The sequence below is a fragment of the Desmodus rotundus genome, chromosome 6 (genome assembly GCF_022682495.2).
Source record: "Desmodus rotundus isolate HL8 chromosome 6, HLdesRot8A.1, whole genome shotgun sequence".
NCBI classification, from domain to species: Eukaryota; Metazoa; Chordata; class Mammalia; order Chiroptera; family Phyllostomidae; genus Desmodus; species Desmodus rotundus.
Window position 1 is genome coordinate 139,076,072 of NC_071392.1, and position 16,983 is coordinate 139,093,054.

Consider the following 16,983-nt stretch of genomic DNA (forward strand, 5'->3'; position numbering starts at 1 on the left):
AGTCTACATGTCTAAATCATAGACACTATGAAGGGATGAAGGGATAAAGATTAGTAGTTACAAAATAGTCATGCGAATGTAAAGTACAACATAGGGAATATAGTCAATAATATTGTAAACTTTGTATTGCCAGGTAGGTACTAGAATTATCAGGAGGAACACTTTGTAAATTGTATAAATGCCTAATCACTATGCTGTATGTCTGAAACGAATATAAAATAATATTGAATATCAAAAAAAATCAGTGAAACACCCAGGTCTAGTTCCTAATTTTTGTCCCTACTTCATCCTAGGACCAACTAGAGAGACCAAATGTGTACCCCTGACCAGTCACACAGGACACCCCACTTGTATTTGGCCACCTAGAACTCCCCAGGCCCATAGCTGCCAGTGAGGGAAAACCTGGGTCCTTCCCTCTTCCCACCAGCAAGCTTGCCCACTGCCTTTCAGACTCTACCAAAATGCCAGCAATGGGGGCCAGCTCCCATCTCTAGAGAGCTCTGAATAAATAGCCTCTGCTTTTCTATAAACAAACAAACAAACAGCAATTCCCCTTTGATCAGGTGGTCATCTTTGTAGCCAGGACAATAGTGAGCCTTCCCCTGATAGAGTATGAGCAGAAGTTCTGGGACTGCTACTTGCACTTTGAGTGAGAATGGAGTCACGGAGGGATTCTCTCCGTAGAGCCACTGGGGTCTGCCTACAAGAGAGAAAACTCGGTTCCTCACTGGCATGGCTGTCCCAAGAGCTTACACATGGCGAGGTTGAACCACACAGCTGCCAATGTCCCTCCCAATGCTGAGGTTTGGGGGTCCTAGACAGGTGCCTACCATGATTAAATCCCAGATGACCAGATTTTAGAATGGTCAAAGTATTACCTCAGGGAAGGGAGAGTTAGAAAAGCAGCCAGGAGAAGGTCAAAGCAAGAGCACAACAGACTCAACGGGCCAGGAGAGCTCTTACACGTAGTGAGATGCCACCCACTGAGCTCCACCCTCTGTGGCTTCAGCCCCTTCGAATCTCCACCACCTCTTCTTCCCCTGTTGACATTTTCTCAGTTATGGAAAGTGCTGTTCAAAGGCAGCTTAAAGGTGAGTTCCCTTGCCAACCTCCTTCCAACCAGAGTGCCCCCCTTTGTGCCTTTTACAGGAAGTCAGTGCTGCCATTGACAACACTCGTTTCCTAGATGTGAAAACTGGGGTACAGAGAGGGGTATAACTTGCCTAACAAAAAGGCCCACTGGAGGTTGCATCAGCCACCCAGTCCTTTGAGTCAATTGCAGGACCCAAACCCCCTTTAAGAAGTCTGGGGCCTGGCCTTGATCCAGAGATCACCCAAGAAATGGTGTTTCTGGATTATTTCCCTTGAAGTGCTCTACTGCCTGCTTTTTTTTTCACTTTTGAATTTGGCCGCTATCATTGCAAGGAAAGTGTATGCTCACTCATAAGTCTCTGCCTGCCTAAGGAGATTTAGGGACTCACATCTTAATGCCACCCCCTTTCCCATGATGCCTTAGATTGGCCTATTCATCCTGGTGACATAGTGAAGGTACTTTGCTATTCCTTTGCACCATTTCCACTTTTTCTTCAAGTTAAGATTATAATAATGTCTTATGGAAAACTTTTTAAAGAATGAGGGCCTTCTGGGTGGTGAATCTCTATATTTCTTTCTACAGTTCCTTATCAGCAGAGTCCTTACAATCCCCGGGGCAGCTCCAACGTCATCCAGTGCTACCGATGTGGAGACACCTGCAAAGGGGAAGTGGTTCGTGTCCATAATAACCACTTCCACATCAGATGCTTCACCTGTCAAGGTAGGAAGCCCAATTTCCTAGCTCCCTTCTCAGATTCCTGGCCATGCTCCCATCCCAGGGACATGCCACAGAGGGAGGCAGAACAAACAGAGGCAATTGAGTTATGTGTAAAGGCTGAAAGAGACTTTCCTTGAGCCTATTATGACAATTCTCCCTTGAGTGGTGTGGCGTAAGGAGGGAGGGAGCCGGGCGGGAAGTGTTGGAATGTGGAAGGAAGCAGGAGCCTGGTCATCACAGGGTGGTAGTGCTGACCCAGGAGGAAAAAGGCAATCCTGCAAGCTTACCTAACACCTCTCAGAAGAGTCCTGCCCCATGCCTAAAAATCAGTTTGAGAGTAAATGAGAGAGCAAGCTGGACTGCCTAAAATTCGACATGGCTCTGAGGTGAACACCTGTTCTATGACGGTGTGACAGTCCCCAAAGGTTAAGTTTAACAGGGGAGAAGGTACGTCTTAATTTCAGTAGGGTTTGTAATTTGGGAGCAGATGGAGCCTGGGTTACCTCTAATCGTTACGGCTTACCTGTGGCTAATTTCTAGAATCCTAGACATGACTGAGCTAAGAACTCCTGAAGAAGAGGGTTAGCTAGCAGCAGGAAGTAAGAGAGACTCATCTGAAAGAGCCCAGAGAGACCTCTGGCCCTTCCTCAGTGTCCCTGACAAATGACTCTCCACCTCCCTGTCTTGAATACATTTCCAAGTTTCTTATTCCTCAGAGCAGTCATTCTGATATTGGATTGTCCTGTGGGTTTGACCCAAAATCTGTAACTTCCACCTGATGGTTCTAGTTTTGTCCTCATGGAGTTTGATGAGCACTTTGTGTGGGCTTTTCCCTGTCACTGCCCTTCACATACTGGTAGCTAGATCTTCCTCATGCCCCATTATGTTGCAGGTCCCTAAACTGGGGCTCATCTGAAATTATTCCAGTTTGTATCATCATTCTAGAATCTTCTTCCTTGATCCATTCTGCCCAAAACAGACCACAGTACTCAAGGTCTGCCAGTACAGCAAGTACTGCACTGATGTGACTGATACTTCCTGAGGAACCACTCCACACCATTGATGTATATTGAATTTAAGGTCAATTAAAATCCCCAGATCTTTTCATTTTAGTGATTGCTCCCAGCCATGTCTCATGTATCTGAGATTGACTTTCTCTGCCATTGAGTAAAATCCAATTTGAGATTGACTTCCTCTGCCATTGAGAATAATTTCTTTCCTCGGGATCTAACTGGACTCAGCACTGAGCTTCCCTAATTTGTTTGTGGAAGCACACATGGGATATATTTTAATTGTTGTGATTTAAATTTTACATTGAGAATTTGCAAACCTCCTTAATGCAAGTTGACCTACAAGAGTATCTAGGTGAGTGACCATTTTTACGTCACCCGGACCTGAGGTCAGACAAAAGGTAAAGACAGTAGAATTGTTATAAGGAGGTTTGAGATATGACTCTGCAATTTTAGCCTTAAGGGAGTGTATTTACTACCTTTTATTTATGCCAGGGTTCAATAATTCAAAACAATCTCTGAGCTCATGATTCTCTGGGTTAGCTGGGCAGTTCTCCTTGTCGGAGCTGGCTCTGCCTCTCCCTGCCTCGTCATGATGACATGGTGGGGCAGCTGGCTGTGGCTGGCAGGCTGTTGGCTTGAGTGGCTCCAGATAGCTTTTCACCCTCCAGCAGGCTGCTTGGACTCCTTTGCATGGTGGTCTCAGAATTCAAGTGCATAAGCAAGAACTTTTCAAGACTCAGTTTGTTCACATCCCATTGGCCAAAATAAGTCAAGTGGCCAACTGAGATTCACGATCACAGAGAAATAAACTGCCTTTTCTGGGAGGGTCTGCACCACTGGATTTCAAGGGTGTGAGTGCAGAGAAGGGGAGAATTTGGCCATTTTTATGGTCCATCACAGGGAGGTGGTAGAATCTCTTTTAATGAGGATTTTAAGGAGGGAAAAAAGAGACTATTATTTTCAATGTCAACTTTCTTAGTTAGAGATGAAACAAATGAGAGGATTTTGTTCGAGGAATTAGTTACTCTAAATAACCTGCTCATTTGAAAAATCCAAAATCTCTATGAATGTCTTTTACAACTCTTTTAATATGCACTACTGTGCTGAAATGAAAGGAAGGAATCTGAAGAGGTGGAAATCAAAAGTAAAAGCAGAAATCCCACTGTGACTGCCAATGCCAAATTTAATTCTGACGATTTATGCTAAACGTTGAAGACCTTGAGCTTTTACCTTGATGGCTACATGGATCATGGAGATCCTGGCCCAAGTGGGACTCTAACAGGAGGCCTGAGATTTCCCCTTAGAAAGCCTCACTCTCAAAGTATAGATGGATGAGAAATAAACTGGCTCTGGAGGAGACAGCACCAGAACACGCCTGTACCAACTCTGGCACTGGGTAGAGGAGAATAAAACTTGTATCAAAATGTCCATCCATAATCCACCCTATATTATTTGTGGATACATCACAGGTGGTAAAAGTCTAAAGAAAAGCAAGGGAATGACAACTCACAGTTTGGGACAATGTGGAAAGGGGCTGCTTTAGGGAGAGGTAAACAGGCTTCCAAGATGCTAGTAATGTTCTATTTCATAAACTTGACAGTGGATACCTGGGAGTGCATTTTATTATTCTTCTTTAAACTGTACATACATATTTTATGCATTTTCTGCATGCATAACATAGTTTACAATTTAAATATTTAAAATACTAAGCTAGATCACCCTCAGGTGCCCTTCTAATGCTTAGATTTTGCAATTTCATAAAACTCAGTCTTGTTTGAAAAGTTGAAAATCAACAGAATTATATAACAATCCTGGACTCTCAGACCTGGATGTGCCCTCAGTTACCATCTAGCCCCTCATTTTACAAATGAGGCAACTGAGCTCCAGGGAGGTGAGGCAAGTTTTTCAAAGTCACACGGCACCTGAGTGGTAGGATAGGAACATGGGCAGAGTCCAGTGACCCCCAGAACAAACAGTACATTTTCCACTGAAACACGCTAGGGCTGTGTGCAGGTCCCCCTTGTAGGCACTGTATTTTCAGTGAGCACTTATTCTGCATTTCCTCAGAGCACTTACAACTTTTCATATTCTGTCCCACTGTCAAACCATATAACCTGCTTTTCTTTTAAATTAGTAGATTGTATGTTTTTGACTCACAGAATAACAATGACTTTCCTGGGTGTGTTGGTTCCACCTCATTTCCACATGGCAGACCCTCTCCATGGCCTTTCCTATTACTTGGATATAGGGCTCTGTTCAGCCTCAGAGACATCTGTCATGGGGCCAGCTTGCCTTCCATCCCCATGGTCCCCACTGTAAGGTATTTCCAGGAGCCCCTGAGATTCTTATCAATCTTAACATCCTTTCTACCAAAAACTTCCTCCTTCAGCTCCTTGGGGGAAAAGGCGGAACTGACTGTTCCAGGTTTTCTTGTGGTCTCCTGGTTTCCACCGGGAGAGGTGGCTCTGGGGGTGGAGTTGGCAGGGGAAACAAAGGAGAGAAAAGAAGGGAAAAAACAGGCGCTGTTTCCAATGAGGTCGTAGGCCATGACCTAACTAATTCCACAGCCATGAAGTCAATTGATCCACCACCTGCACACCTCAGAACAGCCTGTACCTTGGCCTTGTCTGCCCTCCAGACTCGGCATTGTTTGATGTGAGGAATTTTCATGACGCTGATGGGAGAAGAACCCTTGTCCACCTCCCACCTCTACCACTACTTCCACCCATTTGCCCTGCTTCTCTGTGGGGGTGGGCACCAGGGGCCTTCAGCTCTACCTCACATTGAGTTTAAAATGTTGAGGCACATGGTAAGCCCTGAAGGAAGCTCTCCTTCTCCCTAGACTCACAGGATGTAGTGTCAAAGAGCTCAGGTCATTTTACATATGAGTAAACAGAGGCCCCAGACAAGAGAAGGCCAAGTTCATTGTCACCAGAGAGTTAGTGGCAGTGACAAGACTAAAGCCCAGAAGGGCTGACTCCCAGACCACCATGTCTCCTGCTGTGCTGCATGGTCCCCCAGTGCTGTGACGTCTGGGGCTGCCCTCCTCCTCACTCACCCTGGCCCTTTAAGCCTGCCTCTAGCCTGCAAGGTGAACAAACACTTGCGAAAGATTTCTGGCAACCACCTGGAAGTCCCTCCTATTTTAACCTGGCTGCTTTTGCAGAACAACTTTCCTTATTCAAGATGAGGTGGTATTTACTGGCATGATGTCACCCTTTCCAGGCCAGATCCTCACAGTTACAGGCTTGGAAACTCTGTCTCATTGGTTTCCTCACTATTAATCATGCTCAAGAAAGCTGACTCGTGCTAACAAAGTCATCAGGAAACCAATGTAGAAAACCAGAGTGCCTGTTTATTAATGGAAACAAGAGCTGTAACTCTCCATTGTACTAGTTCACATTGCTCTAACCAGCTGCTTCTCTCCCAAAGGCAGTCCATGTAGAAAGTCAAACTATCAGATGGCCACTTGGTGAGTGCACTCAGAAAAGGGAGCTGGTCACAGATTCCAGCGGGCTCTCCAGTGGCCTTCCTTTGATTGTTGACCAGCCCCTTCCTGGCTGGCCCCTCCTCACTTTAGCTGCCGGATCAATACACTCAGCAGTCCTGGTGGCCCTGAGAGCCATTTAACCTCTTGAAAGAAACTTTGCCTCTCTCTGCTCTGCTCCTGATGTGTTGATTTCATAACTCCACTGTCAGGAGGAAATCTCATTTCCCACACTTCTAAGTCCTTTAGGGGAAGAGAGTTGCACATGATTCAGTTCTTCAGACACCTATGATTATATCCACCTGCCCTTCTATTATCTGTCCTATACATCTTCACATTGTCCACCAAGGCTATCCCAAAAGACCTAATGCAATGCCTTATAAAATCACATTGCCTCTCTATTCAAAAGCTGTCAAGGCAGTTGATCATTTTTGCAACTAAATGATGAAGAATCATTATAATCTTCTCTCTACTTTTATGTATGTTTAATTTTTTAATGATATTTTTAATGTTTTTAAAACCTGGGTGGAAAACCATTCATGGCTTCCCAGTATCCTGCAAAGCCTAAACTTCTTCAGCTAGACCTGGGCCCTCCCTCAACTGGCCTGGCAATATTTTCATATATTACTGCCCTCCAATACCTAAAATCAACATCCCTTCCCCAGCCCTATCTCCACACAAATGTCACTTGTAACTTCCTGCCTCTCTGCTTTCGCTTATTCTGTTCCTTCAAAGTTCAACTCAAATGCTGCTGCCTCCAAGAATCCTCTCGTGACCCCTCCCCCATGGACAGTGCTCCTCCCCACTAGCGGAGTTTGCTGCCTGCACCGGCCCATGGCCTGTCATCCATGATTTATGTTCAACACGGTCTTCGCTCAACATACATTATTAGCTCTTCACAGTTTGGGGATTGTGTTTTATCATTCATGTTTGGGACCAGATGTGCCCTTTGTAACTATAATACAGATTATAATCTTCAAATCATCCACCCAATTGCCATTTTAAATTGAGTCCAGTTTGGGATTCGGGGCACATGGTCCCCATACTGCCCTTCACCTAGCACAGAGTCATGCATGTAAAAAGTGCCCAGGGAATTTTGAACTGAATGATTCTTTATCCAACTCATGATACCACCAGCCATGTCACATTGTGGGAGCCACCTGGCCTTAAATTTTCATCCACGTATTGAGAGAACTGTACAACATCAGTGGTCTCAGTCGGTGTGCATCAGAATCAGCTGGGGAGTGTGTTAAAATGCAGATGCATGGGCCCCAGCCCCATGCTGATTCAGGCCCAGGTATCTGTATTGTAAGAAGCCCACCAGGCAATACTGATGCAAGTGGTCTTCAGACCATACTTTAAGGAACACTGGCCCCAAAGACCCATGAGTCTGATGTGCCACCATTCTCTGGCCACTCATGACCAAGTCAGACACTGGCGTTGATCCAACAAGAACCTCATGCTTGCAGACTGTCCCTGGACTCAGCCTGCTCTTGTTTTCCTCCTTGTTTCCTCCAGTGTGTGGCTGTGGCCTGGCCCAGTCTGGCTTCTTCTTTAAGAACCAGGAGTACATCTGCACCCAGGACTACCAGCAACTCTATGGCACCCGCTGCGACAGCTGCAGGGACTTCATCACGGGTGAGGTCATCTCTGCCCTGGGCCGTACCTACCACCCCAAGTGCTTCGTGTGCAGCTTGTGCAGGTGAGTGGGTGGGCAGCCGAGGCCAGGTCCTCTGCCTGAGACCCCAGGGGAGGGAAGAAATGGTCTTTCCCAGGCAATTCTGGGGCTTCCAGGGCTTTATGCTGGACACTTGGATTTCTAGAATCTCAGGGGCAGAAGGATCCAGCAGGCCAATGGGTTTCAAACCTTTTAACAGCTGAACCCTTTCTATCAAATGTGATCTAATGTAAAACACTAGTTTGTCCTGCAGTGAAGGCATAGTGAGGAACTGAGCCCCCATACTCAGTTTCCCATCTCCCAGCAAAAGGCCCAAAGGAACCACTGAGCAGCCTGGCCTCTCAGTACTCAGTCTGGAAACCACACCTCTGGCCCAGGCTCCCACACCTCAGCCATGTACGCTAAAGGAATATCTATTTATAGCCTTCCTCCATGACCCTGGCAAGTGACCCCACCTCCCTAAGACTCAGCTTTTTCATCAGTAAAATGGGCATCAAAACCATCCCGACCTCATTGGATTTTCATGAAGATCAACAAGATGATACATGCAAAGGCCTTAGCTCAGTGACTGGTACATGATTGTGTCTGCTTTTATTATTCTTTTCATTAACATAATGATAATCATCTGGCCTCTCAGAGCATCTGATAGGTGAAGGACAGCTCAACCCTTCTCTCCTTCCCACCCCCAGCATCCCAATCACTTGTTTACTTACCTAACATACATTAAGGGTTCACTGTATGCCAAGTACCACATTAAGGAGATAAAAAAAAATAAATGAAACCTCAACCCTGCCCACAAATATGTTAAAATTTAATGTACTGTTCTGGTTAAGTGATAAGGCCTAAGCAAAACATGATTGGAATATATATAATATGTATTTTTAAATGGGAATGCAATTTATAGATTAAGTATTCTCCCCATAAAATAACCACCTGTTAGTTATCACTTAGAGTTTCTGACTGAGCCCAACAGCACAGTGTGTAAGAAGTGGAATTCATTCATTCGTTCATTCATTCATCCATCCACCTCTTAAAACCTGGGGGCCCTGGATTCACAGATCCACTGTAAATTAGAACAGTAGGGTCCATACAGTATAACATTCTGTCAAGCCCCATAGAGTTGCAGTGCCTCCCCAAGGTCATGCCACGTCCTTTTATCAAAAGTCAGTGCCTGAACTATGATGTAAACACTGCCCCCGACTCCTGCCCCCCCCCAAGCACACCCTCCATTGGCCCACATTGCTAACACAGGGGCAGTGGAGCTACTGGCAGCTCATATCAGATGTTATGCTCAGAGTCTGTATCACAGGCATCCCAAACTTTATGTGCAAGAGTAGCTGAGTGATGGGACTGACAGTGTGGGGATTCTGAATGCAGTTCTCCCTAGTTAGGGAGACAGGCCATGTATGAGCCTGAGACCTCTGAGCTGTGGAACTCAAACAGCACAGAGGCAGAAGAGGGGAGGAAGAGGTTCTCTGAGGACTTCTAAACTTCCTGGATGGTGGTAAGTTCGAGAGTTGAATGAGCTGTCTTAGACATACATGGATAAATCAGGTTGGGACAGAAAAAGTCCTTCTAGGGAGAAGGAACGACTCTAGGAGAAACCACTAACCACTTTGTTCTACTGAAGAGAAAAGTAAGTTCGACTAAGTGCCATGATTCTCCCCATGTTAAAACCATGCAAACAGCCCAGGTGGGCCTCCGGTCTTGGTCCTGGCCCTAACTGGGTGGTCAGTCAGCCTGGCTTATGACAGCGCTTGACTTTATCTGGTGCAGTGAGCAAGTGTATTGTCAGGTTACCAGTAGGCACAGAACCCCTCCTGAGAAGAGGTATTGAATTTCTCCCCCATCCCCTTGCAGGAAGCCTTTCCCCATTGGAGACAAAGTGACCTTCAGCGGGAAGGAATGTGTATGTCAGACGTGCTCCCAGTCCATGACCAGCAGTAAGCCCATCAAGATCCGTGGACCAAGCCGTGAGTCCTCCCCCTGGGCACCTCCCTGTCTGCGGGCATTGCCTCTCAGGGGTCCCTGTCCCAGCTCCACTCACGGCTCCTGCAGGCCTGGAGGGAAGTGGGGGAGGTTCCCACCCTGGAGGACTTCTGAATCATGACCCAGTTGGCATGTGGCCCAGACTGACAAGCTTCCTTAAGCACAAATGCAGGGAGAGCAGCTGCCTGACTATAAACAGTGATGGCCTGTGCCACTGGGTGGGGCTTTTCTGCAACAAACTGGGCCCCTGATCTTATCTCACCTCTGGATCCACGTGCCCAAGGACATCCCAACAGAGTTGACCAAGTGTTTTGCCACCAGTCATTCTCCATTTTTATAAAATCCACTAAAAAAGATACTCAGACATGTCTTACAAAAGAGAAAATATGGGAGACAACCACAAGCGCTGTGCTAGTGTCTCTCAGAGTATGTTCCATGGACCATTGCATCAGCTTCACTGCAGAACTGGTAAGAACACAGACTTCCAGGCCCACTTTGAGCTTATAGGAAAGAACCTAGAAATCTTCATTCTTAACATGCTTCCTGGGTGATTCATTCGCTGTTCCTAAGATTCAGAGTCACCATCTCGGGATGAGGGGGACATCTGCTGCACTATGGTAAATGTTACGTTTTGTCACTGAACCAGAGATTTGGGGGAAAGCTGAGGATCAGGAGTGTACCTTGGAACAGTCATTCTAATTTGTGGAATGTCCATTCCACTCAAGTGTGTCTGGCAGTAAGATGTCTAAATCACTGTTCCCAGACACTCTTGTCAGGCTGCTGACGGCACACGCCCATGCCAACACACACAGCCCCAGCCCCCAGTCTCAGTAAACCACGCTCAGCTCTGCTGTTCTTCCACGTTACATGACATTGGTTGGCCTTGTCAGCAGAATCAATGAAAACCCATTAGCCTCCTGTGCTGCATCACTGTGCCAGTGAGGAGGGCTGTCAGCCACAGCACCAGCAGAGTCAACGTGCTGGGGCCGCCTCCTACTGTGGTGGGTGGGCACGGTACACCCTGTGGCAGCAGGGCTGGCTCTGGGGGGCTCCACTGGAGTCTTCCCAGTGTTGTGAGCTGGGGAGAAAGACCATGGGAAGGCCCCTGCCCCACCCTTCCTTCTCTCAGTCAGATCGGATCCGTATGGCCGGCCCTTCCTCTGATGTCCTTGGTGATACTCAAAGCAGGTGCTGCTCTGAGCAGGTTTTCATTTCAAGGTGGCTGAGTGCACACACTGTTATATTTCTTAACTACTTGAAAGCATCATGCAGAATGACAGCAAAGCCAGGATGCTGAGAGGCAGGACCACAGCCCCGTGACTGATGCTGCTGAGGTGCCTGGAAACCAATGGAACCACTTGTGAGGCGGTAGAGAGAGGGAAGCTGGGAGTCAGGGGCCTGCCAACCTTCTGGGTGATGCAAAGCAGTTGCATAGCCTCCCTGAGGCTCAGGTTACCCAGCTTTGTAGAAAGCAAATGTATTAGTATACAGGAATCAGACTAACATACATCATAGTGTGTTAAATGCTCTCTAAATATAAAGTGAGGTATGCTGTTGACTTAGGGGTTTAATCTAGAAACACATCAAAGGAAAACTGAGATGATTCCTGAGTCTGTCATTATTTCTCTCAATTTGTGTTGTGTGTTTCTGTGTGCGTCAGATCCCAGGCAGGTGAGAGATTCCTCAGCTGAGTGTGGGAGTCTTGTATGTGAGTGTCCTCAAGGAGAGGCTGGCTACTCGATGCCTCAACCATAATTCGACAAATCAGGGGGTAGAGGAAGATGAAAAAGAATGAATAATGGGAAACAAGGGAGCCTATGGGCACTACCCTGGGGGGAGTACCCAGGACTATGGCTCATCTTATTACTCAATGAGTCAAGACATCAATTTGTGGATCTACTGAGCACATATTTCACAGAAATATCTTCTGCCCAAAAGTTGTCACTGTCCACACTGCAAATGACTAGAGGGCATGTTGGGAGGTCTGATGAGTTCCCACAGGGTAGAAGGAACAAAAATCAGATTCTAGATAGTGCTAAGATGAGGAATGTATCACGGGAAAGGAAAAAGAAGGAGAAAAAACATGATGTATTTTTGATGTACAGGAATGTGAAGTCTCTCTGGAAAGTGAATAAAGACTTTCTGGGGAAGCAGGAGTAGTATCTACTCAAAAGTGGTTAAGAAGAACACTCAGGAACTGTTAAGAGAAAAAATCATGTAACTTTCCACAGACTTCACTGTCAAGAATCAGCAACGGTAGCAGCATGACCACCAACATTACCACCATCACCACATCACTACCAATACCATCACAGCCATCATGATCCACCACAACCACCACCACCATCACTGCTGTAACCATCAACACCATCCCCACCATCACCAACACCATGATGAATGTCATCACTACTGCTCACATCAATGGGCTGTTATTTGTGTCAGGCCCTGCACAGATCTCACTGAGAAGAATCAGCAGCAACAGCAGCATCACCATCATCACCATCACAACCATCACCACCACCACTACCAACACCACCACCACCAGCACTACCACCTTTACCACCAATACTACCATCCCTGCTGTTAACATTAATTGTTACTATTGTCACACAATGCACCAAGTTTTCTACATATAACATCTCATTTAATCATTACAACTCTATAAGGGAAATAAGAGTAATTTTTTTATAGATGACAAAAATGAGACTCAAAGAGCATAAATAACTTGCCCAAAGTCACACAGACAGTAATTAATGAAAATGGGTGGGGGTAGGGGAGAGTCCAGGCAGTCTGGCCCTGGAGCCTATTCCCTTAACACCCTCTACCAAAGACACAATTTGTAACTGGGAAGGGGTCTGTCCCTGGCTTCGTTGCCTTAAACAAAGTGGGGAGCTTGCTATGATTCACATAACCCATTCATTTTTGCTGATCTAAGTGAAATGAATGAAGTAATAAAAAAAAAAAAACACACACTAAAAATGGCTGTCTGGGGTCTTTAGAGACCTCAATAAACCGAGGGATTTGGGAGGAACAGGTGGAGGCATCACATCTTCAGCCAGACAGAGGCTGTAATTTTGGAGCACTGAGTTAACCTTTGCGGGGTGGACAGCTGATTCTGCAGAAACCAGCCAGGGAGAAGGTGTGGTGATGACACAAGACTTGTGGGCTCCTGGTTGGGGTGCCTGAGGCTCCACCCGTGGCCAAGAGTGAAAGGAAAAAGAAAAGGGGAAAAGGTTCTGATAAATAGGAAGCCAGACAATGGAGAACAAGTAGTTTAATATGAAAGGAAAAACTGTAGAAAAGCTGTCCCAGAGTCCTCAGCAGGGTCCGCAGGCCTCTGCAGCAGGGATCCTGGCCTCAGGTCAGAGGTTGGAGAAGGCAGACACTATAGCTTACAAACATGAGGACGTGGAGTAATAATGAGAGCAACCACACACTAGGCACATTTGTCCATGCACTGTGCTCAGTCCTTACAGGCCAAATTTCAGCTCACCTTCACACCAATGTTACAAGGAAAACATTCAGATGAGGAAGTTGGGCCTAGCAGTCATACAACTATTAGTAAGTGCAGGAGCTGGGATTCCCCCCTCTGCCAGTAAACCCCTCAGTCTAAACTCTCCACCCAACCTCTAACCACTACACTGTGCTTCCACCTAAATTTTAACTTGAGGTGCTCAGTTCATCCCAGATAGATCTCTACAACTTAGAGAGATGGGACTCATTGCCAGAATGTGGCCATGAAATAATGGAGCTCTTCAAATAAGGGGGTTTTTTTTGGGGGGGGGTGGAGAGGGAGAGAATTGTCTTATTGGCCAATAACATGCCTACATCCATGGAATCCACCAGTGAATTTGATCAGTGGATGGCTATTTCAAGCAAGGAAAAGTGAAGGGTAAGAAATGAAGAAAAGAGAGAAATTACAGTTGTCTTTAAATATTTGAAGGAAATGTCATGTGGGAAAAGAGGTAGGTTACCCTTAGTTGCATGAAATAGAGAGTGTCACAAGGAGTTGGGTCTTGGCTCCATACGAAGAAGGTGGTCCTGACCATCTTGCTTGTCCAGAGGCAAAGTAGACTTTCTCAAAAGGGCTGAGCTGCCCTCCCCTGGAGGTGACTAAGCAGAGGATGGTGCCCACCTGTCAAGAATTCTGTAGATTCCTGCATTGGGTGAAACTGTGACCAAATGACTGTGAACTCTGAGCCCCTATGGAATTATTTACCCTATTGGGGAGCCTCTGGAGACACAAGTACAGTATTTGTGGCCTAGAAAGCTAGACCAGACACCTGAACCCTCAGGTTCTTCTACACCAAGTGTGGGCAAGTCACTTTAGATTCCTGTGTGTCTTTTAAAAGGAAAGGGGTGCCTAACCTCTCTAAACTCTTACATTCTGAAACCTGTAATTACTGGAAAGGGGGTTGAAGGATAGATTTATACCAGGAGAAAAGGAAGGAAAACAAATAAACCCCCAAATGTTTTCCCAGCCCCCCTCTGAAAGCCTGGGACTTGAAGCCTTTTGCAATTGAAGCTGGTCCCACTAGGAAATGTTAGAAAGGGGCTAAGTAGCCAAGAGGTGGGTACTGTGGGAGCTGCCTCACCCACCACTTCATTGGGGCCCAGACCTCCCCGCAGTCTGCAGCAGCACACCCCCCTTCCTAGACACACCAGCTCATCATCCTCTCTCCCAGGACTGGCTCCCAGCTGGATGTGAGGCTTCCAACCAGGCTCTCCCAATGTGGTGTACAGTCCTTCTCCCAACTGCTCCAAAGTGTGCGCTTGTCTTGCAGCACCAAAAGGGACGCTTGTCCTCCAGTAAACTTTGCCCCATGACCCTTTCCTCCTCCAGAGTGAGCCATCCGATTGGCTAGGCCCCAATTCCCAGCATCTCCCAAGTACCCTGGATGCTGGCTCCATTTCTTGCCCCTCCCCAGACATACGTTGATCAACAGGCAGCCACTGGGCTCCCCACATTCTTTGGCCCCAGTACACATTCCAGGGTGATGGGGATGAAGAGTAAGGGCACCTGTCTGTTTTGGGACAGTCTCATCAGACTTTTTCACCTTTGCTGCTTGGGGGGACAAATGTATGGTATTTGAAAGCAGATGGGAGAGGGGCTGGCATGGTTAATTGTATCCTTTGCCTGGGTACTGTAAACCCTGCTCACTTATCCTCATGCTGAGCATGGTGCTAGGCAAGAGAATAGATTTAACCACAAAACTTAGAGTCCTTGCCATTGAGCATCCAAGCCTAAGGATGAGGAAAAATAGATGCTAAGCTTGTCTCCTGGAGCAGTGCTTCTCAGACTTTATTGTGAACTGAGATCTTGACAGGAGGCAGCAGGTCTGGGTGGGCCTTCGCTCCTGCATGTGTGCAAACTCCCAGGTGCTGCAGGTGTTGCAGGTGCTGCAGGGCCCCAGGCCCCAGGCAGCGGCAGGAGCTTAGTTATCTATGCGAGAGCAGGCCAGAAGCAGCGCAGGGTCCTCTTTGGAGGAACAGAGGTCAGGATGACAAGCAGAGAACTTTCTGGAGGAACCCTCATACTACTGTCGAGAGACCAGGACTCTGAGGGCCTTTTCTCTCACCCAGGAGAGCTGTGGACAGGTTCCAGTGCCAGGGTGGGAGTGTGGTGGGAAAACGTGTTCACAGAGAGGTGCCCTTGACTTGGGCTTAGATGATGGCAGTGGTCAAGGAGCCTGGAATGCTCTACTCAGCAGTGTCCTCTTGTGTTTGCAGACTGCGCTGGATGCAAGGAGGAGATCAAGCATGGCCAGTCGCTCCTGGCACTGGATAAGCAGTGGCACGTCAGCTGTTTCAAATGCCAGACCTGCAGTGTCATCCTCACCGGGGAGTATATCAGCAAGTGGGTCTCTCTCCCCCGCCCCACCTGGTTTCCTGGGCCTCCACAGCCCACCAGGCTGCCCCATCTGGCCCTCACCTGAATCTCTAGTAGCAACCTCCTTCATTTCCTTCCAGCTACCGCATTTCAGCCACAAACAGCATCTCACCAACCCTTGGGCCCTCCCACCATGTTTCCTTTGCCTGAGATGCTCTTCTCCCTTCTTCACATGTTTGTTCCTTCCCTCTGGTCTCAGGACCCACCTTCTCCTCAGAGGTGGCCTCATACCATCTCTTACCTCTTCCAGGCCCCAGTGCTGGCCCTTATGGTACCCTGTTTGTTTCCTTCATCCAGGCTAACACCATTTGCTATTACCTTATTTTTCAGACTATAAGACACACTTTCCCCCCAAAATTTGGGAGGGAAATGGGGGTGAGTCTTATAATGCGAATGTAGCTTACCTGGCTCGCTGGGGGTATAGGGGGTGGAGAGGGGGGGATCCTATTTTCCTCCTCTAAAATCTAAGTGCGTCTTATAGTCCAAAAAATACGGTACGTTTTTATCCACATTAACTTCTCAATGGTGATAATAATACTAGCTACCATTTATGGAGTTTTTATTATGTACTGGGAACTTACAGCTGTATATGGATGATCACATTAAACCCCATACCTACCCTTATGAGGTACTTATCCCCATTTAAAAGCTGTGGAAACTGAGGCTCAGAAGAGTAAGTAACTGGCCCCAGCAATAATATTTGATGTGTGTGCTCACCAGGGCAGGGACTTTGTTTTGTTCACTTCTGCTTTTAGCACAACGCCCAATCCATAGTCAATAATGTAGCTGTTGAAGGGATTCAGTCAAGATGAGAGATGATGGGCACACCAAGTTTCCAGGAGAGAGGGCCCAGCTCCTAGTGACCTGCAGCACTGGACAAGCCCCGCTCCCTGTGAGGCCTAGTGACCACATTTATGCACTCAAGTACCTAAAAGAAATTACAGCCACAGACACTCACAGCTTTGATATTTTACAGCCCAGACACTTCCTAGATGCCAGTCTCTGGCCCAATGCCAGGACATGGCGAGCAAGTCAAGTACAGTGTACACAGTTTCTGCTGCCAAGAGAGTTGGAGTCTAATAGGGAGACAAGAGACATACGTAAAGAACTATGACC

At 47.0% G+C, this 16,983-nt stretch overlaps 1 protein-coding gene across 9 annotated transcripts in view; it reads left to right on the plus strand.

Annotated features, from left to right (window-relative positions):
- The window catches only part of ABLIM3 (actin binding LIM protein family member 3), a 101,863-nt gene that overhangs the window by 38,035 nt on the left and 46,845 nt on the right, over positions 1-16,983 (plus strand). For all 9 annotated transcript variants that reach the window (XM_053926562.1, XM_045185047.2, XM_053926561.1 and 6 more), the window contains 4 exons: positions 1,676-1,813; positions 7,829-8,012; positions 9,849-9,961; positions 15,708-15,834. In XM_053926562.1, the coding sequence (XP_053782537.1) occupies positions 1,676-1,813; positions 7,829-8,012; positions 9,849-9,961; positions 15,708-15,834 (562 nt within the window). The remainder of the gene's footprint in view (positions 1-1,675; positions 1,814-7,828; positions 8,013-9,848; positions 9,962-15,707; positions 15,835-16,983) is intronic.